The 24,559-nt window shown below is 42.0% G+C and overlaps 1 protein-coding gene across 6 annotated transcripts in view; it reads left to right on the top strand.

The window, feature by feature from the left end:
• LOC138299775 (cytosolic phospholipase A2 gamma-like) overlaps positions 1-19,267 on the top strand; it is a 380,498-nt gene extending 361,231 nt beyond the window's left edge. For 5 of the 6 annotated variants that reach the window (XM_069238318.1, XM_069238319.1, XM_069238323.1 and 2 more), the window contains 2 exons: positions 3,410-3,575; positions 18,733-19,267. In XM_069238318.1, the coding sequence (XP_069094419.1) occupies positions 3,410-3,575; positions 18,733-18,884 (318 nt within the window). In that variant the 3' untranslated portion in view covers positions 18,885-19,267. The remainder of the gene's footprint in view (positions 1-3,409; positions 3,576-18,732) is intronic. The other variant, XM_069238324.1, reaches the window with a different exon arrangement.
• The last annotated feature ends 5,292 nt before the right edge of the window (positions 19,268-24,559 follow it).

The following is a 24,559-nucleotide window of genomic DNA, read 5'->3' as shown; positions in this document are numbered from 1 at the left end:
ATATGAGCATCTGTGCATGGAAGATCTAATGCTCAAGGGACAGAAGAATCCCATGAAGCTAAGGCCACAGACAAGGTTTGAGATATAAACCATAAGCAGTTTGCCGATTGGGACAGGGTGTCATTCATATTTGTAGGGAAAGGTGGACATGTAAATTATTCTTTTAAAAATATTGAGGGTGGTGCAAAGTTTGGTTGATGGTTTGAGAAGATAACTGCTGAGAGGAAGCTAGGAACCATCGGATGTTGTCATCAGGAGGGAGGAGATAAAGCAGTTGGCCTATACCAAGATGGCTGCAGATGTGTGGGTTCGTAGCCAGCTCCCACTTTCACTCTAATTTGTGAAACTTGAAGGCCTTTGTGGCTGCTGCCATCCTTAAGGAGTGATCTGGTTTGCTTACTGAATGTTGGATTGGATGGGTAATGTGGTAGCAGAATATTTGATGATGGCTCTGACCCTCTTTAGGCATAATATTAGTGAGCAGCATGAGTGCTATTTCAGGCATACTGTAGGAGTACTGCATTTTCCGTGGGCTGGAGAAGAAGGCCTTATAATCACTGTTACAGAGAGCCCATGTAAACATTTGAGGGTTCTTGCCCGACTTGCTATCCCCATTGGATGTCTATTGGATGCAGGACTTCTGATGAAAACATAGCCCTCTAAACCAAGGGAGACATGGCATTCAAAGCTCCTTCATATATATACTACCCAAGGGTACTCTTGTCCACCAAGAAAAAGATGAAGGATGAGTCATCTTCTAGAGTTCACCAAATACATTTTGATGAACTTCGGAAAGATAAGCAGTTTGCTAGAGTTGTGTAGACTCTGTACCATTCCATCAATGTCCTGCATACAGACTCGTGGAAGAAAATCTCTTTTGTGTGGTGTGCAGTGAATGTTATTGAAAAAAATCTAGAGGCCTTAACATGGACAGTCCTACCAAAGGAGCATGTGCTGGAAACAGTGAAGGTCTCGGTAAAGTCTTGGAAGATCATTCCGCAGAGATGGCCACAGAAGTGAGCGAGGTATGGCATTTTACAGGCTACATGGAGAAAGCCATGGTGAACTTAAGGAAAAGATAGAACTACATGATAACCAAAGGAGGAGCAATATGCTTCGGGTGCTAGGAGTCTACGCGGTGATATTAATGGATGTATTTGTGACCAAGATGCCTTGGGTAATGGAGGAACTTTTAGCTCTACAGAACGGTGTGTTGAAAGAGGTAGTCAAAAGGGTTCATAGATGTCCAACAGAAGAAACAAATGGTGGGTGGGGTTGTCTAGTGATGATGGTGCTTTCATGTCTGGGGGATAAATTAGGTTCTGAATGAAGACTTCCATTCCATGCAGGTGAGAGTGGATGATTAGAGACTTCTATTCTTACATCCAGCCACTCTGGCAAGGAACAAAGAAATGTTGGGGAAGAGGAGTCTCACATCTTCTTTAGGCTTCCGTGCAAAGTTAAAAGTGGACCCCACGGATCATGATAGGTTTTCATGAATGATCTGGCCAATGCAAATGGCTAAATTGTATTGTATTGTAAGCTATTTATAGAGCACATTCCGGCTGTAGCATTGAATCGCTAGCAAACATTGAAAGGAGAAATCTAATTAAAAAATGGGAGTAAAGAAAAGAACCGCCAAAGGCTAGGGTCTCAGTAGGGAACAGCACAAGAAAAGACAGAAAGGGCTACAAGAAAAGGAGTGCCTAGTCTAATCTGAAAATAACCAAGTTTTAAGCCGCTTTAAAAAATGAAGGTACATCTCCTCCATCTTGATGGGAAGTGGGAGAGAGTTCCAAAGTTTTGCCGCTGTGACTGAGAAGGCTCCCCTTCTGACCATACGGCAGCAAGGGATACATATCATTTCCAATGCAGATGATCTAAGCTGATGTCCTGGCTCGTAAGGCCATAAAGTGGAACTTAAATAATTACAGCCTTCCTGATGAAAAGCCTTATAATTCAGACAGAGTGCTTTAAATGTAACCCGTTTTTCCACCGGCAACCAGTGCTGCTGTCTTAAACTGCTGCTAGCCGATGAGGAACTTGGTAGTTCCAGAATTAAGTGAGCCGCCACATTTTGGATCAATTGTAGTTGGTTAATAGAGACCTTCTTGGTCGCATTGTTGTTCTGGGGTCTCCCCAGGGTGTGGGATGTTTGAACAACTCAATAGAGTAGTCCCATGGTGGCTCTTCTGGAGAGATGGATTAGAAATAATATCAGACTGTTGAGATTATACTCCTGTCTTTTCAGCTTTCTCCACGTCTCTTTTGGGTCTTAGTAGTTACTGTGGAGATCTTGCTATTAGGGTAAGCATATCCAAACTGGTTGTATTTTCAGATAATGTTATTATCTAAGAGATTGACTAACTGCTCAGATGAGTTGTAGGTACTCTTGATTGTAACTGTGTCCACCTCATAAATATTGTTAATCCTAAAAGTTACATTCTAATGTAAATATTTCCACATAAATTGCATGGCCAGGCAAGACGTATGCCAGACAAGATAGCCTATTTTGAGTGGTACGTGTGAGCTAGGTATATCAGGCTGGATGCTGCTGAGGATGTCTGGTGATAAAGTAATGCACTGGAAAAACAAAGTGTGAGAATCAAGTTATTTCAACAGTAGTCAGCTAGTGTGTGTCAATACATGTTCATTATTTAGTGAGTACAAATGGACACTGAGGTTGGATTGGATTCAGTAAGCTACAAGCATGTCAAGCAGTTTGAGCTCGCTCCTACCAGTGGCATTTAGTTTACAAATTAGTAATGGGGGGTTCTTTGTGGTAGGTCAAAGCCCTGGAAACACACACTTCCTAGGCGAAAGAGATGGCAGAGGGCTATGATTTTGATGGGGGTGTGGGGCAACATTTTTTGTGCCTGAATGAGACATGGTAAATTCAGTCTAGTGAGATTGGAAAGTAGATCAAAGTAGTCCATGATCACAAGCTCCTGTTTTTCAAACAGAATAAAATAATTTTAGCAAGGGAATGAAGTTTATTGGCTGAGATGAAGTTAAGTATGTGAAAAAACAGCAATGGAATGTTTAATGTTTAGGGGAAAACTGAGCTCGGAGATATCCAAAGCCATGCTTAAGGTGAGAAATAGAAGGGAAAGGAATATAATTCTGGTGCGGAAGAGAACAAAAGATACACTAGGTGGACTTGAGTGGGTAATTAGGCATGCTGAGAAGGACTGAGTTATGGCAATACTGTGGCTCAGTGAAGCAGGAATGTTCCTGCAATAAAGAGTCCATCATCAAACTTACCAGTCCCCCAACTTATATACATTTTACTTCAGCCTCTTTAGGGTTGGAGATAGTCATAAGCCATAATACATAACTGTGACCACACCTATATATTTCTCACTGAAACTGCTTGCAATGGTCTACCAATCTGATTTTGTCATTTTAGACCCTCAAACAAACTGCCGACTACTGCAAAGCCAACAAAATTCCATTCCCAGATATCAAGGTGAACAAACATGAAGAAACAAAACCCTCTGGATGCTACGTCTTCAAAGGTCCCAATGTTCCTACAGTGGTACACATCCCACTTTTCAACACAGAGAACTGTGCAGGTCAGCAGTTGTTAATGCATAACAAATTTAGTTGATATTCAGTGTGTATGCGTTTCTGTTTTATTCAGTGCCATATGAAATCTTTTAATTTGAAAGAGTGGTGCAAAAAACAAAAAATGGGGTGGGGTCATCCTGATTTACTTTGCCATTATTTATTGCACAGTAGCGTTCACATCAATCCGCTTGTCATTTCAATGTGTAGTTTCAATTGTATGTTAAATAAAAACAAATCATCAGCAACAGAGCTTCAATTTAAAAAAAAACAAATTAGCTGATAACATTATTGATCTTTCTCAATACCAACAAGCCATACCATGATTCTAACAGTTGATGGGTCCAAGAACAGACCTACAGTACAGATGATAGAAAGTATGGATTAATTTGAGCTCTTCCAAGGTGTTTAACTACACACACCTTATAACATATTTCATTTACTATTGAATACAGATTATTGAAAATATCTATATGCAAATGTAACATTGGATCTAATCAGACAGTGTCTGTCTTTACTTGTGTATTGGTTATTTTATGTTCTTTATAAAAATAACCTCCCTCAGTGGCCTTAGAGTACTTTGGACTTGAGTAAATAAAAGAAAGATGGATAGTAGAAGGTATATCCTGCATAGCTTGGGTTTGCAGATCCATTTTGATCTTCAGAAACTCTGGAGTGTACCGTTGCCACCCACTATCAACAGTTGGTCAAAAGGAGTGTGCCCTGAAACCGACAATGAAGAAAGAATGATGATCTTAGTTCTACTGAATATGTTTTGCTAACTATGCCTGAATGAATGATTTGTGCACAATTTCAGTTTTTATTACATTTAGATAGAAACATAAACAGAAATCTTGTAAAAGCATAACAAAAACATATTTAAGAACTTTGGGCCAGATGTAGCAAAGGGTTTGCGCCTCGCAAACGGCGAAAATCGCCGTTTGCGAGGCGCAAAAGACTCTTTGCTATTCAGAAATGCATATTGCGAGTCGGGACCGACTCGCAATATGCATTTCAGAATCGCAAATAGGAAGGGGTGTTCCCTTCCTATTTGCGATTCGGAGTGGAATGCAATTCCATTTGCGACCGCATGGAGTCGCAGTTACCATCCACTTGAAGTGGATGGTAACCCACTCGCAAATTGGAAGGGGTCCCCATGGGACCCCTTCCACTTTGTGAATGGACCCACAAATATTTTTTCAGGGCAGGGAGTGGTCCAAGGGACCACTCCCTGCCCTGAAAAAATACCGAAACTAAAGGTTTCGGTTTTTTTTTTAAGTGCAGGTCGTTTTCCTTTAAGGAAAACGGGCTACACTTAAAAAAAAAAAAAAACTGCTTTATTTAAAGCAGTCACGAACATGGAGGTCTGCTGACGACAGCAGGCCTCCATGTTTGCGAGTGCCTAGACTCGCTATGGGGCTGCAATTAGCGACCCACCTCATGAATATTAATGAGGTGGGTCATTGCGACCCCATAGCGAGTCGCAGTCGGTGTCTGAGACACCGTACTGCATACCAATTTGCGAGTTGCAAATTGCGAGTCCCTGCGACTCGCAATTTGCAACTCGCAAATTGGCGTTTTGCTACATCTGGCCCTTAATTCTGTAACATATTCACTATCTATAAAATCCCTAATGGGCCTATGTATATAAAGTAAAATATGTTTGGAGTAAACATAAAATTACAATGTGTTAGTTTTGTAATTTATGGGTATTCTTTAGTCTCTTTGTAACTGTCTTGAAAAAATGTACAAGCGTGCCACTGATCAATTCCCATGAAATTGTATTGCCTCTAACATCATCTGGATTTTAAAATCCCCAAAATTGTTTTTTAAATATTGAGCCCTGGGGTCTGTTTAGACCTTGGCACATGCTTGTAACAATTGACACACAGGGCTTGGTTCACAAAGGTAGCATACACTTTTGTGTAAAATCCAAATGTAAGGTAGAACTTTCAAAAAAGTAAGGTTACACTCAACATATAGCCAGCCTCTGGTAGTGCAGTACCTTCCCTTAGAAAATGAAGGTGATAGGGAATTAAAGAATTCTCAATCAGAAATAATGTTCAATTAAATTACATTTATTAAAGCAGCAAAGAATACAAACAAATACATTTAAAGTCAAATAAATTTAAAAAATAGTACATATTTATAATTTAATTGTAAAATATTTCAATACCATATTTTAAAGTTAACCAACATAAGCACTTCCAAATGTGCTAGCAATCTTTGCAGACCAATCAGATGTTGATACAATGACAAATGTACACATCCAGGTTTTGGCAGAAAAGACCTCATGTATTCAAGACTGGCCATATTGAAACTGAAGAGAGGCAGGCCAAAACACCTCTTTCTTTTAACCAATTATCAGTTTGATACATTTCATCTTTTGACCCATCTCTCCCACATTACACCTTCACCCAGATTTTCTTGTGACATTTCTGTATGAGAAAGGGTAGCAAATAATTGATCCTCAAAATAGCAACTTTTGCCACAGTGGTGTGTATTGACCTGATGAAAAGCTGTTGTATAGTCTAACAAAACAAATCTTATTTTCCAAAGTTCTCAAGGTATTTCCAGCCATATTCACTAATACCATAACACTATCAGTCTTGCATGCACACCCTCTTTTGCCTGCATGTTGAATGGGTTGTGAGGTATGTTTTTTTATCAATATTATTAAATGTTCAACTATAAAGTAAGCATAGTTTCCTATCACAATGTAGGAGTGCATTCAAACTAAAGATGGCACAACAGACCATCAATGTTTGTTTTTTAATAGGCCCAGTGTAACTGCCCTGCCACAATAACGACCTCAAGTCTCTATTAGGAAAAATATCCCAGAAGTTCACTGCTGTGTTTAACAACCTGGTGCATTTAAAGAAATCACAATATCCACATACAGTGTCTAAATCTTAAAGAAGTAGTTGGGCTGCAAACTCATAGAAGTGAAAGTCAAAGCTGTAATCTGGAATACCAAGGATGTACATCTCATTCTGAAGCTTTTTGGTAAGAGCAGAGGCTACCAAAATGCAAAATGTAAAGCAATGAAGCCTATGTTCCAAAATCTCTGATGATTCCCTGAAACAATCAGACATGTTCCATCTCTAACAGGAAATGCCTATTACAGAATCAATTAAGAAGCACTCCATTTGCAACCCTCAACATGCTGAGAACATGCTATTTACTTGATGTAAAATAATGAAATAAAAGAAAACAAACGATTTGTGAACCAATTATAAAGATCCCCAATAATAAATTACCAATCTTCTTGTCCTGCCTCATTTTAGCCACCCTTCATCACCTTCAAATCTGTACTTAAGGAGACGATAAACAGACTATCTTCAAAAATCAAATCACCCAATCAATCTTCCCTCCTACCTGCATGATGCTTGAAGCATATCTTAACCTATTTTGCTACTAACATGTCATCATGATATACCCCTCTCAGATCACTGGCATAGTTACTGGATGGTAAAGGGACTCAATCATTGCCCCACTCCTAAGAAATCAATAGCAGACCCTCTTGTACAGGTCTACTACTGACTGATTCCTGTTTCCATGTACCAGGAAAAATATCCTGAGAGTAGTGACAGAACAGTTGAAAAGATATTTAGAACAAAATCAGTTTCTTCATGAACTTCGGTCCAGATTCTGACACTCAAGTGTTTAGAAACCGCCTTTGTTGATATCAGAATAGAGCACCACATCATGCTCGAACAAGGTCAGCAAATTGATCCAGACCTTCTCATATCTCTGAGACTAACAATGCTGCAGATCCCAATATATTATCACACAGAATGAAACACTGGCTCAGTACTTCTGAAAGTGCATTCCTTTATTGGGACACCCATAGTCCAACAACATCCAATATCCATTGGTACAGAAAATACTCCAGTGTCAACATCAGGGCAGTACGCGCTCTACGGGCGACTAGCACGCAAAAACCTAACAGTTTCAAGCTAACATAATTTATGCATTGTGCTGTATGATGTAGCTTAACCTTTTGCATTGCAGAGTTTAATCTTGAAGACTTATGTTCAGCATACATATTAATACTGTTCACATGTGATGTACTGCTGCAGGCTTTCAGACTGTGTCAGGTTGTGGTCCCCTTCCAGGGCCTTCTAGAAGCTTTCCCTGCAGCATGCCTGGGTGTGGTTTGTGGGCTGGGCCAAGACTCTATATAAGGTAGCCAGTCCAGCTCCACGTGCTCACTATTCAGAGGTCCCGGTGCAGAGCAGCAGCAACTTCCTGAGCTCCTGTTACGGCGGCCTACTTTGATCCTCCAGGCCTCGCCCTTTTTTCACTTCATTTGGTGATCCTAGATCAGGGCGGTAAGACGGAGGTCGGGCTGGGCCCCCGACTCCGTTATCAAAGATGCTCGAGTTCTTGGGTCTAATCTTTGCATGATAAGTGATTTGACTCTTGTGCGTGTGAATGTGCACTTGGTCGTTTCATGGCATTTATATGTGGATACTCGAATCGGCAAGACCCGCAATTCTTTTCTTGTGCTTAATTCATGTTATTCACTGCGGGCTACCATTCCTTGGCAGTTACATGGTGGCATTCAAATTGGCAAGACGCGCAATTCGTTTTCTTGTACTTCATCCCTTGATATTCATTGTGCGCTACCATTCCTAAGGCAGTTACATGGTGGCATTCGAATCGGCAAGACGCGCAATTCTTTTCTCGTGCTTAATTAATGTTATTCATTGTGCGCTACCATTCCTTGGCAGTTACATGGTGGCCTTCAAATCGCCAAGACGCACAATTCGTTTTCTTGTACTTCAACCCTTGATATTCATTGTGCGCTACCATTCCTAAGGCAGTTACATGGTGGCATTTGAATCGGCAAGACGTGCGATTCTTTTCTCGTGCTTAATTCATGTTATTCATTGTGCGCTACCATTCCTTGGCAGTTACATGGTGGCCTTCGAATCGGCAAGACGCGCGATTCGTTTTCTTGTGCTTTAACCCTTGATATTCATTGTGCGCTACCATTCCAGGGCCGTTACCTGGTGGCCTTCGAATCGGCAAGACGCGCGATTCATTTTCTTGTGCTTTAACCTTTTGATATTCATTATGCGCTACCATTCCTAAGCATTTATATGGCGGTACTCGAATCGGCAAGACGCGCAATTCCTTCCCTGTGTGTAATTCATGTTATTCAATGTACGCTACCATTTCCTGACATTCATTTGGTGACCTTCGAATCGGCGAGCAGCGCGATTCCTTTTCTGTGTTCAAATGTTCCTTTTGATATTCATTATGTGCTACCATTCCTAAGCATTTATATGGCGGTACTCGAATCGGCAAGACGCGCGATTCTTTCCCTGTGTGTAATTCTTGTTATTCAATGTACGCTACCATTTCCTGACATTCATTTGGTGACCTTCGAATCGGCAAGCAGCGCGATTCCTTTTCTGTGTTCAAAAATCACAGTGTTCATTATGCGTTACCATTCTAAGGCATTTACTTGGTGGTTTTCGAGTTGGCAAGTCAAGTGATTTATTTCCCGAGTTTTAATTTGTGTTATTCATGGTGCACAAATCATTCAATGGTATTTTCTACCTATGTGAAAAAATGTAATGTGTGCAATTCATGTTCCGGCAACTTGAGGGAACAAAAAGTCAGAGTTCAAGATGAAATGTTGTGTGTTCCTAACATGTTTTCTTAAAACCTGATTCATATGATGGTTTAGCAATCATTCAGATTGTTGCCTGATCCTCAGGCAAAGGATGGTAATTGAATTTGAAAGTTGCATTTAACCTTTCTTGATTCCATCACAGGTACCCAGTCATCTTGAAGCCTAGTCATTTTAAGTCTGTGCTTAGGTTGTCCATGTTTTCAAAATGACAATGTTTAGAGTCATAGTCTAGTATTGATTCATGTGATAAAATCGTGATATTGTGTGTTTTAACTTTTTTGCTTCCTACAGGTCTCCTTCCCAGCTGTTCCCTTCCTAATCCCCTTTGCCCCACTTGGACTCTCTTAGGCTCTGTGACAATTCTAATCAGAGTATTGGAGCTGTCTTGTGGTGGAAGTGTTGGGAACGTGCACAGTCCCCGAGGATCTGGTGACTCTGACATCCAGTAGCCAATGTTACAGTTCCAATTACACAGAACACAACTAACTTTGGGCAAGAAAAAATCTCTTCTCTCTAAGCATATCAGAAAGTAAATCATAACTTAAGGACATCTGGACATTGTCTATCTCTCTTTCAATGGACCATCCAGAATCAAGACCACTCCCATAAGATCTCCGAATGTTAAGAATCTGGAAATCATTTTCCAACTATAGGCTGTCATTCAGCGATCAAATCAATGCTTCGGATGACTGTCAATTTGTAACTCTCTATGCCCCAGAAGACATATACCTAGATTTATTTACATGATATCTATTTATGTGGTGATTAGACTACTGTAATGTGATCTGTACTTGGATTCCAAATAATTTCCTAGACAGACTACAAAGACTCAAAAAACAGGCTGTCAGACTTTGTTTGAACTTGCAGAAATTCAGCTACCTAAATTCAGCCCAGAAAGCATTGCACAGACTCCCATGGAGTCCAGGATGAAATGCAAGATACTTTGCATTAATCATAATGCCTAGTGGAATAGAAGCCTGCCATAACTAGTCTTAAAGTCCTGATCTTTGGACCCTTTATACCGGTATCTCAAACTAACTCATACAAAGACTCAGGACCACCCAGAATTATGCTGCTAGACTCATCCTCAACATCAACCTCAATGGACTCAACATTATCTCCTATGCTGACACCCAGCTCATCCTCTGCCTGTCAGAAGACCCCTCCACCACCAGACCCACCTTCCACAGATGTATGGAGAATGTCACCAACAGGATGAAGAACAACTGTCTCAAGCTCAACACCAAGAAGACGGAAGTCCTTGTTTTTGGGTACAACACTTCACCATGGAACAACACTTGATGCCCTTTTGAACTCAGCCCTTCCCCTGCCTCAGCAGACCATGCCTGCAACTCCAGCATTATCTTGGGCAGATAGTTATTGATGCAGAAACAGGTAAATGCAGTCTTATCTGCCTTCTTCCGTTCTCTGCACATACTCCATAATATATCCAGGTGGCTCCCAATTGATACCAGAAGGTCTATCATTCTTGCACTTGTCACCAGCAGGCTGGACTACTTTAATACTCTTTACATAGGAATTACAGCACACCTTCTGAAGAGACAACAGACAATACAAAACTCAGAGGCAAGGCTAATCCTTGATCTCGCCAGAGGGACTCAAATCACCCCTCACCTCAAGAACCTAAACTGGCTCACAATCCAGAAGAGATGCCAGTTCAAGATGCTGATCCACACATACAAAGCTGTGCACAATGAAGGACCAGCATACATAAACAAACAAATGACCGTCCACCAACTGACCAGACACCTGGGATCCGTATCCCTATTCGCAGATGCCCCAGGTTTTGCAGATCCAACAGCAGAGGATGCTCCTTCTCTCATCTGGTGACCAAAGCCATGTACGACTTTCCCCTGTACCGGAGGAACCCTGCATCACTCCAGGAATTCAGAAAAGCACTCAAGGCATCGCTGTTTGAATTAACAGAGCACCGCAAAGCAACTAGCAACTCCTGAACCTAGAGACCCTCACTGATGATTTGCAGGACTTTATAAATCCTGATTGTTTAACTGATCCTCAACATCCCCTACAACCATTCCAAACATCTGCTACAGTGCCTGAATACCCTCTTGGGTGATAAGTGTGCAATACAAATCCTTATCACATAACATACCTACGCCAATTGTCCATCTCACTAGATGCCAACCGATCAGCATTAATGCACCCAGTTCCTTAATGTCTCTTGAAAAATAGTGGTCTACCTCAGACTGCAATGTCCCAAACACAGTAGATCAGCATATCAGAGTCACAGGAAACTTCTTTTGATTCAGGAAATCCGTTAAAACGTAACTATTATGAAGATCATTTGACAGATTTCTTTCACCAGGGCCTTTGATCATAGAGTGTTGCAGAACGGCCCTTGCTCTTCTTGTTGAACTGCTGCTTATTTTTTTTTGCTTTGGATTTTATTTTCTTCTTTATTAGTTTCTATGCACCATATCAGTGATCTGAAGGTTATTGTCAGGGTTTACTAGAGGGTTATGACAAATACCTATATGAATTGAAAAAGGAAATGCCAACATGTATAGCAGGATAGTTATAATTCTACAGTGCTGGAATCCATAGAGTTATATTTATGTATACAATGTGAACTGAGTGATGAATCTGTTAAACAGTAAAAATGGTTTTGGTGAAGTCTGAGGAATTAATATAATAAACAGCATTTTACTGGGGACATCCATCTACTCCTCACCCACCCACATCTATCTTAAATGTGTGTGTGCTTTCAGCCTGTGAGTTTGATGATATCATTGTTATAATAAAGGAGTCATTTCTCATGGCAAAAGCATTCATGAACACATTCACTTGGGTAAGAATATATTTTATATAATGCTTTATACTGATCCTTTGCCACTTCTTATTGCTGTAAATATGCTACCAACCAATCTAACGATAAATTCAGTCACTCCAGAAGGAATAAAAGCTTGGCCTGCCTTAACTGAATTGAAACTTATAACTGTACATGTAAGTAGTCAGGTTTTCACATACTGACCCTCCTTCATACTATAACACCTACATGTGTCTATGCAACTAGAGGAAAACATCTTCATGCAGCTACATAGAGGAAAACATCTACAGTTTCCCATATGGAAGGACCAGCATAGAGGCGCCCATAGAAGGGGCCTTGGCCTGGGCAAATGGAGTTGGATACTTAGGGCCAGATGTACGTAATTACTGAATTGGGACTCGCAAATTGCAAGTCAGAGAGACTCGCAATTTGCGAGTTGCAATTCAGTATGCAGGATGGTGTCCCTGACACCATCTGAGACTTGCAAGGGGGTTGCAAAGATCCACCTCATTAATAATAATGAGGTGGGTCACAATTTGCGACCCCCTTGCGAGTCGCAGCACTCACAGGGATGGTGGCCTGCTGGAAACAGCAGACCACCATGTCTGTGACTGCTTTTAAATAAAGCAGTTTTTGTTTTGTAATGCAGCCCGTTTTCCTTAAAGGAAAACGAGATGCATCACAAAATGAAAAAATGAAACGTTTTTGTTTCATTTTTCAGAGCAGGCAGTGGTCCATAGGACCACTGCCTGCTCTGAAAAACTGTTTTTCATGCCATTCACAAAGGGGAAGGGGTCCCATGGGGACCCCTTACCTTTTGCGAATGGGTTACCACCAGTGTGACACTGGGGGTAACTGTGATAGCTTTGCGACCGCGTTCGCGGTCACAGAACAATGCAGCATCGTGCTGCGACTTGCAATTAGGAAGGGGAACACCCCTTCCTAACTGTGACTCGCAAAACAGGGATTGGGCATCGCAATGTGGTTTTTGCACGTCACAAACAGCAAAATTTGCTGTTTGCAACATGCAAAAACGTTGTTACATCTGGCCCTTAGTCACAGAGCCTCCTGATTGATTGAAATGGAGGCTAAGGCTGGAGAAGTGCCCTGGGTGCAATTGAGGAGGTGAGATGTGGTCAGAATAGCAGAAGCGTACACACGCCCATCTGTGGGTTCTCAAAGTGCCTGCACCCACGGTCCCGGGTGCTGCAGGAGCTGGAGATCCCTGTTAGTGGGATGATTGCCTAAGCATTGCAGGCAGCGACATTGTGGAGCACCATACCATGCACTGGAGGGTGATCTCGGGGGTCCCCTAATAATCCTGTGAGCTATCTTTGTATAGACGGCTGTGAGAAAGGAGCACCGGCTGGGTAGACACGCAGGGCTGAGAGAAGGCCTGGGAGTAGATCATCGATGGCCAGAGAGTGAGGGCCCCACATGGACCCACATAGGGTCCAGTGACAGACCTAGCTGGCTTGAGGGACGAGGAAGCAGACTGGAGACCCTGTGATGGAGCCCCACCATGCCGGATGGTTGAGGTCTAAATGGCCATAGATGAGAGCACCCTGTCTGTGCAAGGGACCTGCAAGAGGAGGACATCTTTCCTGGTACTAGGGAGTATTGAAGCAAAAAATTTAGGGAACTGTGCCAAGTCTCAGGAGTCAGCTAGAGGAGAACTCCAGAGGTCAGCAAGGCAAGCTCTGCAGTGGTCCACGTCAGCAGGTGCAGGGTTGGTGTGGGCAGGTTGGGTGCTTGTGCCAGGAGCCAAGGCAGCAAGCATGCTCGCGGTTTGAGCTGCACCTCACCTGGCCTGGGACAACAAAGGAGCTGGTAGCTAGCTCTTCAGGAAACATTGAGAGCGGGAGGTGGTGTAGGGCCCTGGGTGCATCATGGTGACTGAGCTCTCGGAGGTGGCCAATTTAGTCCCCCCTAGGTGTGGATAAGATCTACTGGAGCTTTAATTTGGGGCACAGATACACAAGATAAAGCAGTGGTTAGAATAAATGCCCCGAGGTAACCATGATTGGGTTGGGTGGCATTAGTGCACTACTGGATTTTAGAGACCTGGAACTGAAGGCCCATATGGTTGTGATTTTGGCTTCCATAAAGGACACGAGATCGGCTCTGGAACTCAAGGTAGATACTGTGGCCCAGCCCATGGGTCTCCTTTGGGGTGATCACAAGAAATTGATTGAAATTTGTTGGAGACAGAATCTGCAGTCACTCTGCAATGCTCACCTGCTCAAACTGGAGCAAGAAGTGGTCCGGCCACAACAATATCTGGGTAGTTGGATTCCCAGAAAGGGCAGATGGCCTAAACATTTAACTGTTCCTCAAGGAGTTGCTGTCTGTAACTCAAAACATTGACTTGGTTCACAGTGAAATGCACCTACAGAGTTCCCGGATGCTGGCATGTGCCTGGAACACCACTGTGGGTGATTGCAGCCAGACTGCTGAACTTCAGAGACAGGGACAACATTCTACAGGTGGCACGGGTAGATCACCAATGATTCCTGGATGAATGAGCATGTGCACTTATCCTGATCATACCATCACGGTACAGAATGAAAGAGTCATTCAAGGAGGTCAAACTTTAGTTGTGCAAGCTAAACCTCAAATTTTAATATTTAATACATTTTCCCAATCATTCACACTTTTTCACACTCAAGCCACAATATAGACTTGAGATTCACACCATTTCTCCCAAAAGATCTCTGGCAAAGAGCCCCCTCAGAGGAGCCTGTCGGGCAATGCAGCGCTGACCCGACAAGGAGCAATGCCCGATGATGAATCACACCTCCAAACTGGTGGGTGAGAGCACTTGCTCCTGCTAAGCAAATACTTTAGGTGACTTCTATACTCTCATTGAATATTTTTTGAGACAGCCTACCTTTTGGAATGGCAGACACACCAGGCAACATTGTACAGATGTTTGCAGAATACCTTGGCATGGCACATCAAACACAGCTTGGGACTAGGACATCCCAGTATTGAGTCTTGGGGACGATGCAAGACAATCCTTGGAGGGGGAGATATCTGAGATAGAAATCTCAGAGGCCCTGGCCCAGATACAGGGCAGGAAGTCCCCAGGTCTGAATGGCTTCCACTTCAGAGTTCTTTAAGTGCATGAAATCTCACATAGTGGGCTTCCTGCATGACATGTATTGCGAAGCCAAGGAACGGGGTATACTGCCCATAGCCCTACATCAGGCCAACATTGTTCTACTCCACAAAGAAGGTAAACCTCCTGAAGAGTGTGCCTCTTACAGACCGATTTCTCTCCTCAATGTGGAGGCCAAAGTTTTGGCAAATGTCCTGGGGAACTGACTGGTCTGAGAAGTGGACATGGTGGTCACACCAGACAAGTTGAAGTTGATGCCATCTAAGTTGATGCCTATTTGGCTGCTGGTCCCTGAGGGATAGATTGCGGGAGCTGGCGCTATTGGTGGCCCTAGAAAGGGTTTGACTCAGTGGTAGTACATATTTGTCATCCAGCTAAAGATAGGCTTTAGTCTCTCCTTTCTGAAATGGGTCAAGTTGCTGTATAGGAAGTCCCTGGCTCTTGACTGAGTCAAAGGCGCCCTTGAAAGTATTTAGGCTGGGGCAGGGTATGAGTCAGAGGTGCCTCCTGTGTCCCCTATTATTCACAGTGGCAACGTGGATAAAGGGGAATGCACTGATCCCTGGCCTGAAGATGAACCCAAATTGGGAAGATGTGGCCTCAGCCTAAACCGACAATGTCCTCATGTACCTGGTGCAACAAGCAGGATCGGTCCAGAGAGTTCTGTGTATTCTCGAGGTGTTCAGCAGCTCTGCCAGGATATGTATTAATTGGGGTTAATCTGTACTGTACCCGCTGACTGACTGGGAGCCTCCTAGCACCTGGGTTTGTCCCCTGTGGTCTATATCAGTACACATCGCAAATTATTTTTCTGTATAAATCTGGCTGGACATACTTCTACGACAGTTATGAGTTTTAGGATCTGGCAACAGGCAACGACCGTGCTGGTATGAAAGGGAAAAGTGTTGATTGGGATCCCTCTCTAGGATTCAGAGCTGCTGAACGGATTGTGGGCAGTGGAGGGTCATGGAAAGGGGGACCTTATAGGAATCTCAAAGCTACAGGATATGGTGATGGGTATGATTCCATTTGCCGAGGTTCAGCAATGATTTGAGCTGACTTGAGGCCAGTTCCTTTGCTACCTGCAGGTACAACACATACTTAGGGATATGGGACCTCACTGCATGAGGTGATGGAGGGGACGACACTGGAATTTAGACTACTAGGACCCCTGCAACACAAACATGTAATCTCCCAAATCTACACCACTCTCCTGGACAATAGCCTACCACCATGATACACTTAGGAGGAAATGGGAATAAGACCTCGGGGTCTTGGAGGATGATGCATGGGGAGGGGTATGCCCATATTCCAGAAAAGTGGCTATACATGCTGATTTATGACTGAAACACTTAAAAATACTTCATGGGGCATACTTCACAAGGACATGCTTATTCAAGGTGGGCAGGACTAGTAATGACCTGTGCCTAAAGGTGTTTCAGCAGAAGTTGTCTGTCCTCCGTACACTGTGGAACTGCCCCATGATCAGAGTCTAAAGGGAAAAGATCAGAGGGTATTGATTGCACACTGGACCTAACGCCCAGCTTAATGATGCTAGAAATTTGGGGCGAGCTCACCCTGGAAAGATATGCACTATTATTTGCCAATGCTGCATTGATTGTGTCCTGGAGAGGCATAATGAGATGCTGAGGGGGGGGCTGCATCCTAAAAGTTGAGCACTGGGAGTCGAATCAGAACTGGTGTTTGACGGCTGAGAAGTTGGTTTACCAAGCTTGTGGCTGTGCATACAAATCTGAGAAAGAGTGGGGGATGTGGAGGAAGGTGGGATATGACCTGAAATGAGGAAAGCCTCACCTTTGTATAGGACTGGGAGATCATACTATGAGAAACCTGGTATGGAGATATCTATGTGACGCCTATTAGGCCATATAGTGACATGGTACTGTGGTGGCATGGGGAGGAAGAAAGCGGTGCAGGACTTTTTTAATTCTCTGTTATAGTTGTGTTATTTGTCTGTTTGTGGATTAAAACTCAATAAACAGATTTGTAAAAAAAAAAAAAGAAACGGGCATGTACAACATCTATCTGACATATATTCATCCATACACAGACTAAGAGACGTATATTATGATGTATGTTGCTTGTACAGCACTTTGGGTTGCTTCAAGATTATCTCAACCATTTAGATTTGACAGGTAAGCAAAAAGGCAGAAACATGAGGGGGCCTGGAATGAGGAAGGAGTCATTTGAATGGAATTCCTTTCTCAAAGCTGAGAGGCAGTCAGTTGCTGACATGCACCAGGTGACAAAGGAGATACAAGTGAGGAAAATAGACTACATTGGATGAAGGAAGGAATGGTGTAAAAAGGTGGTCAAAATTAATGAAGCATTTAATGGAAGAAATTGGGTCCCAACAGAGCCTTACAAAGCTTCTTTGACTATTGCCTAATGTCAGGGAGGACCCGGTATCTATGTGCAGAAGACAACACAGAGGGTGACTGAGGCAGCAAACAGAGGCATGCCTACAGACCCTCAGACACAGTGAGACAGTACACAAGCAGGCACACATTGAGGAACTGTGGGATGAACAGACATAAAGTGTGATGGAAGGAGGTATGGGTGCACATTTCATGTACCCCTTCATTGCACCACTTTGCAAGCCCTTGTGCCCCATTTTGCCTGCCCCAGGCTTAATGTATGCAAGGGGGTCTTCCCATGCAGGGAAGCCCAGAAAAATGGCATAGTAAAACAAGATTTCACTGTGCCATTTTTTCTGTCATTTTTAATACCTGCTAAGGGCAGATTTTAAAGTGACACACCCATATTAACCTATGGGCCTCCCTGATCTTTGCTGGACTAGCGTCCAAAAATTGGACGCTAGTCCGGCAAAGCACCACAACAGTGTCAAATGTTTTGATGTTTTTATGGTAATGACCGTCATTGTGCACCATGTTTTAAATACACGCAACAATCGTGTCATTGGGGGGGCAAGGGGGATGAAGAAAAGTGGCAATCCCTATGAAATCTCTCTCACAAGTGATAAACTACTGCAGCATGCATGTCAATAAGTCTCCCTACTCTCAATTAAATGTTTCTCAGCATTGCACTTAATGGAAATGGAACACAACAAATTTGAATTATGTTATTATGATATGTCTGGTGAATATGAAATCTTAATTTGATAGTATTGCCTTGCAACAAATGAAAATTCTTTTCAGCTTTTGGTTGCACGTTTGCTTTGCTGCAACAGACCCTTTCTGATTCATGTCTCTACTGCAGTGGTTCCCAACCTGTGGGTCGGGGACCCCTGGGGGTCCGCAAAGCCTCCTCAGGGGGTCCGGGACTGCTTAAAGAATTTAATACTATTAGGTCCCAGCTACCAGTAATGACTCAGTGGGGGTCCCCGGGTTACAATAATGATTCAGTGGGGGTCCCCGGGCTCCAGTATTGATAAAATGGGGTTCCACAGAAGTCAAAAGGTTGGGAACCACTGCTCTACTGCACACGCCCAACATTGTATGCAAAGAGCTCCTAATGGTTGTATTGTTGATCCTTCCGACTGATTGTACCACTCCCAGAAGTTTGTAGGAAATGAAAATATTTATCATTTCTCATTTACCTTCTTAGGTGAAATACAGAAGTACAGAGACACGTTCTCAACATTCAAACCTTCTTATGGCAAAGATAACGTAGAAGACCTTCTGAAGGTGTCCAAACGAAATGTACAGAATAATAAAAACAAAATACTCGGAGAGCTCAGAAAGGCCGTTCTTCCCTGAGGAACACTGGACCAAAACAAGCATCGGAAACGAACCGATATTAATCATTTGGTTTTGTTAAGAAATGACCTATCTTTCACTTTGCACTACAAGAAAATTAACTAAGAGACTTCGGTCAATTATATAGTCAGTTCTTATAAGCTTTGTTCACTGTCAGGTGCTGCCAGATCTCTTCAAAATACATATCAGCTTTGTGGTCCATTTTTTCTTACATTTTTTCAATACAGGTGCAAGTTACAAATTTGGATTGAATGTCCTGTAAGTCTTTGAGTTTTCACTTTTCATAACTTTTTCATAACCGTTTTTTCAAGTACTGTTTTCTTTGATTTCATCATAACTGGGATTCATTTTCTAAAAATTTAATAAAGCATATTTTAAATAAACATGTTTACCAATTTAAGTATTGCCATTTTAGTATGGTGATTTTTGAGTTAAAGTTAATGTGTGAGGGGCTTTATGAGTTGCAAGAGGTTTGCTTGGGTCCTAGGCTAAAAAAGATGGCAGAGAACTTTGATGATGAGGGTGTGTATTGTGTCATTCTGTTTTGTACCTAAATGAGAAAGGGTAAAATTCAGTCTAGTATGATAGGAAAATGAATCCAAGGAGTTCATGATGATGAGAATCTACGTTACAAAAAGAATGAAAGAATGTTAGAAAGAAAGTGAAGTGGGAGTGATATCCAAAGCCAGCGGTGGGAAGTAGGAGAGACAGGAATATAATTCTGGTGAGGATGAGAACATAAAACTTGACGGCCTTGAATGGTTATTTGGGCAGACAGAGACTCTCAATGCTACGTCTTCAAAGGCCCCAGTGTCCCGTCAGTGGAACAAATACTACTTTTCAGAACAAAACTGTTCAGGTCAAAAGTTATTAATGTATGACAAATTTAGTTTGCATTCCGTTTTGAGCATTTCAGGTTTATGCAGTGCAGTATGAAATGTTTTAGTTGCAAAAACAAAACATTCCTTTACAATGCAATGGGTCTCGCATTTGCTAGAGTTGCATTGTAAATTCTTAGCCGGACGTTTCTCGCCACATAAATTGAAAATGAAAAGTAAAACAGTTGACATAAAAGAGCTGATTCAAAGGGGCACAGCAGCCATGAGCGCGAAGAAGAGACACAAAAAGAAAAAGAAGTTTGCTTGCAGTCAAACGTATTGGAAAAAGTGCAATTATCCATGTAACAGGGTCGATGGCAAAGGCTGTAACAAAATTGCCCCAAGGATAGACAAACATAAAGCATTTACCAATAATAAAGGATTTTTGAAAGGCAAGCCCACGAACGAGTGATAGTGATGGGCCATGTTAAAAACCCACAGAGAGATTACAACAGGTCAGAGTGCTTGCGCGCGAGCCCCATAATTTTGCTATCACCCTGTCAATGAGTTACCAGTCATTACCATTAACAGGCTGTTACAGCATCAGGGAAGCCGGAGTATCATTGGGGCTTGTCATGGGATAATGAGGAGGTGCAACATGGCAACTAACTCCGGAGACGTGCAATTGTGTCCTACTATCAGCTGCAGTCTCTCGCATTTTCAAATGCAAAATTATACAATATAATGTAGAACTGGCAAAGTAGAGGGCTCCTTGCACTCCCACAAGAGTGGGAGCATGGACATTTGGTGTGCACTTCGTTCCCCCCACCTCCCTCCTCAGACATTGGGAACGAAATTATTACTAATAGAAAACAGACTGAAATCTGAATATCAAGTCCAAAAAATTATAAATCAATTTATAGAAGTCCATTTGTAGATTGGGGCAAAGGGGTTGGTTTTTCATAAAGGGTTTTGGGGGTCTAGTATATAAAGAAACACATTTCATTGATTTGAATTTCATTTTAAGGATAATGATATACGGAGCTTTCCTAATGCAGAATAGGGATGGGAGAGGTAGAAAACTTAGTAAAAGCCCCAAGCCAGAGCTGAGCCAGGGGTCTGACTTGGATCTGAAAGGCAAAACCTAAAGCCGTCAAAAGATTTGGAACGTAAATGAGCTTTGTCAACTTGTAAGTTTTTACCTGAACAACCTTGTTTCACCTTGGCACATTCGATTAAATCTCTGTTTTGACTTCTGTTAAATTCAATAGTACTTAAAAGTGAACTCTATTGCAACCCTTATTTTCTGACGACACTGCCTTCGGGTGACTACCGTCAGTCAGGTCTGGATGGGAGCGGTATGAACATTCAAACTGAAGCACTATAAAGTAAAGGGATTTCCTTAGGATCACACAATTTGGAGAAGGGGTGCAACTTTTGAATCCAGGTTCCCCGGTTACACACTGTGCAGTTCAGCAACTGGATAAAGGCCTCCAGCTCTCGCTCTACCTTTCAGTTCCAAGTTATGCTCAGTTACTGCATTACGAAACTAGCAGCATATATTCAGTGCATGTATATAACACTTATTCAATCTGACATTATATACAATTGTTAAATGTCTTCTTGGAAAAAAAGTACAAAATTAAGTCCAAGGGAAGCTAGGAGATATCTTAACCTGACCCCAACCCACCCCGCAATTCCCAGGATAGGCCCCGATAAAGAGGCAGCAGGTCAGCATCTCATTGACAGCTATAACATCAATTAGCAAAACAAAGAAAACATGACATCCCGCAGATTGCTGTCATATTACAGGTCTACGGGATGTTAATTGCAGTTTAACTGGGCTGCAGACATCACAAAAGCACATTTTGTTAACAGGTCATGCGCTCAGCTGTTCACCGTTTAGTGGTTTTTTTTTTTGCCTTTTAAAAATCTACATTCGGGAGGTTAACTTGGCTACGTCAGGGACATTTAACTCGGCCCGGTTTTGATTTGCCATTCCTCAGGGGGCAACGCTCAACCCAGTACCAAGGTCAGATTCTATCCTGCGTGGCTTTCTCATCTCTAACACAGATTGCCATTACGTCTGAGCTTTGAGGCAGCCCCTGAAAAGTCTCTCTGTATGACCTTTGACCCTTTCTGATTCCGGATATGGGATTCATGTGGCGATCTTCATGGGACATATTAGGGTGTGTGTTCTCTGAACTGCCTTGTATGTTGTATCCTGCTTCCTGCCGGCGTCACTACAGGTGGATTAGGTCTGGCATACGACTAGAGAAGTTACTGAAAATGAAAATAGTGATTACTCGGAGATTCATTTTAGGACAGGGGACTCGGAAGCAAGAATGAGTCATTGGCAAGGCTGAAAGTATTTATGCAGCTGGGGAGGATCAAAGGGGTTTTACTAAATTATATGTCAAGGAAAGTCAGATTATGCAGCATAATGCAGAACTCCTTGTGACACCACCACCAAGCAGTGCCCTTTGAAGCCAGCTGCACCACGCCACCAACGATTCAGACCTGTAAAAAGGACTCAAGAAGGAACACAAAACAAAAAATGCAACACAGGAAACTGTCCACTTGAAAAAAATTTCCTTGAACAATAGAATACAATTACTCGATGGGCTGGCAAGGATCCAGCAGTTTCCACTCCAAGACTGCTAGAAATTCCAGACAGCACAGCTCTTGAGTGTCCCCTGAAGCATGATTGTGTGAGCAGAAACTCAATAAAGTCCTTCTGGGAGTGGATGTCCAGACAACAAGGAAAAACAAGTCAATTTAAAGCGCCATGGCCACCATGAGCGCAAGAGTTATTTTCTCCCTGCGTGAAATGTCTAGAAAGGAGTGCGGCTGGTATGAAATGCAAACCAAAACTGGAGGAGGGGCCATCACATGATGTAACAAAAGAAAGCATGACGTAGTGTGATGGCACAAAAATGTTCACTTAGTGAAATCGGCTGGGAGAGAACTCAGTATACAAAAGAGGGACATTTCACAAAATGCACCAATAAAAATAAAACTTTTAACGCAGGCACAACAAAGAATGAATAGCAAGAGTGGGCGTGGTAAAAAGCTCACAGAGAGATTACAGGCCAGAGTGCTTGCGCGCTCTATCCTAAAAAGGGGCGGGCCCTCAAGCCAACAATGAAGAAAGAATGCTGGTCTTAGTTCTGCTGAATATGTTGTGCCATCTATGCCTGCATGAAAGATTTGTGCACAATTTCTAGCTCTTTGTTGTGTTTAGGTAAAACCCTAAACAGATATTTAGACAAAGCATAACACAAGCATATTTAAAAACACTGTCAATATCCATAAAATCAATAATGGATTTCTGTATATAATATATATAATATAATATAAGTTATGTTTAGAGCACTCATTAAATTGCAAAGTATTCCTCGAATTTATTTTACTATCATTTAAAATTGCTCTTTTGTCTCTTAGTAACTATTTTGAAAATGGTTATAGGACATGCATCTATGAAATTCTTAATGAAAGTTTATTGCATCTAACATCATCTGGATTTTAAAATCCCTGAGACCATTTTTTTTTTAATAAGCCCTGCTGTCTGCCCCGGCCTGGGCATTTGCTTGTAATTTCAGATAGAGGCTGCATAATTCACACATGGTGCTTGATTCACAAAGGTATCTTGCACTTCTGTGTAATTTACATGTTAGTGTTAGTTTATTACCTTTTCCTTAGTCAAAGAATCCAAGTATAAACGTTCAACTAAAAAAAAGACAGTTGTCCAGCACCACACAATGCCAACCACTGGTACTGCAACACCATCCCATAGAAAATATTGGAGGTAAGGAATTAAATAATACTCCACAGTAAATAATGTTAAATTATTTAAAATGGTTAAAATATAAATACGTTCAATGTTATACAAATTTATAAAAATAGCGCACATTTATTAGTTATAAAATATTTTAATAGCCTATTTTAAATTTAACCAACATAAACATTTCCAAATTTGTTGACAGGTTTTGCAGACCAATAAGCTATTTGTCCATCAGAACCAAATGTTAAAAATGCACAGCAGTGACATCTGTACTCAGCCAGGATGTGATACAGTCATCAAGGGTTCAGGATTGGACATATTGGCCATGTGCAGATTGAAGACAGGCAGGCCATAACACCTCCTTCTTTTAATCCCTTCTCAGGTTTATTATTGTCAGCCATCTCTCCTACATTACAACTTCACTCAACTATTTATGTGTAATATCTGTCAAGAATTGATTCTCAAAATGCCACCTTTTGAATCAGTTGGTTTTTATTGACCTGGTGAAAAGATATTGTATGGCCTACCAAATGTATCTTTTTTTCCCAAAATTCTCAAGGCATGTTCAGCCATATAAACTAATTCCATGACATTATCGATCATGCATGCACCTCTCTATTGCCTGCATGTTGAATGGGGAGTGAGTTATTGCTTTTTATCCATATCATTTAATGGTCAAATATTAAGAGATCATAGTTTCCCTTCACAATGTAGGAGCACATTCAACCTCATGATGGCAGGGCATACCATGGATGCTTGTTTATGAACACGGCCCATGTAACTTTCTTGCCACAAATCTTAACTGGTGCAACGACTATGAGTATTGGCAACATGATATTAGTCCTAATAGCTTAGCATTAATATTTGATATAATACTTTGCTAGGCCTGTGTGCTCACATGACCACTTGTCCAATAATGCTGACTTTTACTACCAATTCACAAAAAGCACAGCACAGTTTTGTATTGCCCTCGGAGGGCAGTTATAAGTCCCAGACGCCACCCTTAATGTGGTTTTCCCACTACTCTTCCAGTGTAGCCTAATTTTGTCCAGCTGCCACTTTACTGGTGCCTT

Source organism: Pleurodeles waltl, chromosome 6 (genome assembly GCF_031143425.1).
Source record: "Pleurodeles waltl isolate 20211129_DDA chromosome 6, aPleWal1.hap1.20221129, whole genome shotgun sequence".
NCBI lineage: Eukaryota > Metazoa > Chordata > Amphibia > Caudata > Salamandridae > Pleurodeles > Pleurodeles waltl.
Note: the sequence above shows the minus strand (reverse complement) of the source record. Positions and strands in the feature narration are given on the sequence as shown.